This window comes from Primulina huaijiensis, unplaced genomic scaffold, assembly GCF_012295235.1.
Source record: "Primulina huaijiensis isolate GDHJ02 unplaced genomic scaffold, ASM1229523v2 scaffold15321_ERROPOS2750371+, whole genome shotgun sequence".
NCBI classification, from domain to species: domain Eukaryota; kingdom Viridiplantae; phylum Streptophyta; class Magnoliopsida; order Lamiales; family Gesneriaceae; genus Primulina; species Primulina huaijiensis.
In genome coordinates this window covers 50,657-53,445 of record NW_027343115.1, presented here as the reverse complement: position 1 = coordinate 53,445, position 2,789 = coordinate 50,657, and the positions used below count along the sequence as shown (strand labels likewise).

At 40.3% G+C, this 2,789-nt stretch overlaps 1 protein-coding gene across 1 annotated transcript; it reads left to right on the top strand.

Moving 5' to 3' along the window:
* Positions 1-451: 451 nt before the first annotated feature.
* On the top strand, positions 452-2,240 carry LOC140965889 (protein phosphatase 2C 37-like). The gene is made up of 4 exons (XM_073426120.1): positions 452-1,089; positions 1,188-1,517; positions 1,607-1,712; positions 1,808-2,240. Exons 1-4 carry the CDS (start codon positions 586-588, stop codon positions 2,149-2,151), a joined length of 1,284 nt encoding a protein of 427 aa, XP_073282221.1. The 5' UTR covers positions 452-585; the 3' UTR covers positions 2,152-2,240.
* The last annotated feature ends 549 nt before the right edge of the window (positions 2,241-2,789 follow it).

The following is a 2,789-nucleotide window of genomic DNA, read 5'->3' as shown; positions in this document are numbered from 1 at the left end:
TAAAGAGAAATTTAGGAAATAAATAAATAAATATATATATATATATATATATTTCGATATTTTGTGCAAAAACTAAAAAAAAAAATTAGCCAATAAATTATTTTGATAATTGGCATCGGATCCAAGTCAGTTAAGAATACGTGGCGAAAAATTTAAGGCGAACACACTTAAGAATTCGGTGAGTTTTTAAGGAGTCAACTCACCAAAAATTAAATAATTATTTAATCAAAAAGAAAGTAGGACCCACTTATTTAGATCACATGCGTGTCATTACGGTACGATTCGTGTTAGCTTCTCATTGGTTCGCGTAATATTCCCAAACACGTGGTTCACGACGATGAGGAGAGAGATGAATGGACGGCTCAGATCTTCCTTTTCTCATTCAGTGTTTCTACGTCAAACCAACTATGTGTGTCGGGTACATTTCACTTTCCTGCCCGGGACGGTGACGGGCATGCGGGCAGCTGCCCGCTCAATCAACAATTACTATAATGTGTGTGCATAAAATCTCGCATGTTTCTTTGAATTTTCGTTGATTTCTCTGTCTTGTGTTTTCCGTTGTTCCTTTGCCAAAAGATTGTAATCATGGCGGGTATGTGCTGCGGAGTTAATATTGGTGAGACGGAGACGGCTGCGCCGGTTGAGCCGAGCTCGAAATCTGCTCGGAGGAGGAGGTTGCTGGAGATCCACCAGTTCAAGTTTCTACCGACCGATAATGCGGTGGCGACGCCGATGGAGGGTGGCGGAAGAAGGAAGCGGCAGAAGATGGAGGAAGTGGTTCCGGTGTCTTCGCCGAGGGACGTTCACAACTGCGAGGCGAAGGAGATGGAAAAGGGATTGATTGATTATGACGTAACCGGGGTGAAAGGGCTTGAAACAAAACCGTTAGAGTTGACAGCATCGACTTCGAAACAGCAGCTTGGAGAGCCGGTTCCTGAGTGCCCAAAATACGGTATGACTTCTGTTTGCGGAAGGAGGAGAGACATGGAAGATGCGGTGGCGATATGTCCCAGTTTTTCTGATCGAAACCCTAATTTAACGGGGGGGATTCATCTCTTTGGAGTTTACGATGGTCATGGTTGCTCACACGTAAGCATCGAAACTCTGCTTTAAGGCACCTGGATAAAAACAAAATCTTTTTGCAGCGAACGAGTTTTGATTGTTCCTCTTGACTTGGTTTTTTCCAGGTGGCGACAAGGTGCAAGGATCGAATGCACGAAATAGTGAAAAACGAGATCGAAAGCGGCGGTGGAGCTTCGTGGGATCAAATTATGTCCGAAAGTTTCTCGAAGATGGACAAGGACGTCACCGAATGGTCTACCGGCGGCGGAGCTGTGGACGAAGTCTCTGCATCCGCCTGCCGGTGCGAGCTGAAGACTCCACAGAGTGAGGCTGTAGGATCAACCGCTGTGGTCGCGATCGTGACGCCGGAAAAGATTATCGTCTCGAATTGTGGCGATTCTCGAGCTATTCTTTGTCGAAACGGCGTGGCGATTCCCCTTTCCGTGGACCATAAGGTTGATTGATATGCTGAAATTCAACGTTCTGTCAAGAAAAACTTTAAATTTGTAATATTGGTTTGACGTGAATTTTGCTTCGATTACAGCCGGACCGACCTGATGAACTGAAACGGATTCAGGAAGCCGGAGGCCGAGTTATATACTGGGACGGGGCTCGAGTTCTTGGCGTCTTAGCAATGTCTCGTGCAATCGGTGACTCTCATTTTCCTCATTCAGAATTAGCGAAATTTATTTAACTTCGTTTCTTCAATATCCGTGAAGAAATTATTTACGATTTCTTTATTCAGGTGATAATTACTTGAAGCCGTTCGTCATATCGGAGCCGGAGGTGACTGTGACGGAGAGGACGGAAGAGGACGAGTGCTTGATATTAGCCAGCGACGGGCTTTGGGATGTGGTTTCGAACGAAACAGCATGTGGGGTGGCGCTCAAATGTTTACAATCGTGTAAACCGCGTTCGCCGCTGATATCGCCGGGGAATGACATCACCGTCACGGCGGCAGGGGAGAGTTCCGACAAGGCTTGCTCGGATGCGTCAATTCTTTTGACCAAACTAGCCTTGGCTCGCCACAGCGCCGACAACGTCAGTGTTGTTGTGGTAGATTTGCTGAGAGGCCAAACCGGTCATTAAATTATTTTACAGCGATACAACGTGTATTTTCTACCTTCCTTGAAGAGCAATTGCAAAAATTTATAATTAATTAGTACCGATTACGATCATTTTTTTTTAATTATTTTTTTTGCATTAATAAATCTTTCTCAAGTCTATATATTTTATTTTTTATTATTTTTCTAAATGATTACACATTTAATTTTTAATTATTTATCTTTTGACAGAAATACATCTAATGAAATTCATTCAAATTGCATGCATTTTTTTCTTATTAATAAATATAATATTAATTGAAAATTTTCATCATTGACCAAATATGCTATTTATAATTATAATGATCAAATTTTAAAGATTTATATTTTCTATAAAACAAAGTTGTTTAATAAGTAAATAGGTTTTTGAACAATTATTATATAATAATATTTTTTCAATTAAAAGTATTATGTATTAATTTACATCATTATTTTTATTTCTAAAAATATCAAACAGCAAATTTCAATTTTTCCTTAAAAAATATAATGGGAAAACACCATTTTTCAAAAGCGTTTTTGTGAGAACCCGAATTTTCAGTATTTCAGCAGCAATGCAAAATTTCCAGCAGAAGTTAATATTTCAGAAGATGGTGTTTTTCCAGTAGATTAGAATCCAGCAGATTA

Bases quoted from the DNA above. Each gene is read 5' to 3' on its own strand.
- LOC140965889 (XM_073426120.1), top strand. From the start codon at position 586: ATGGCGGGTATGTGCTGCGGAGTTAATATTGGTGAGACGGAGACGGCT. The intron at 1,518-1,606 runs GTTGATTGATAT...CTTCGATTACAG, and splicing joins CCCTTTCCGTGGACCATAAG to CCGGACCGACCTGATGAACT. The intron at 1,713-1,807 runs GTGACTCTCATT...TTCTTTATTCAG, and splicing joins AGCAATGTCTCGTGCAATCG to GTGATAATTACTTGAAGCCG.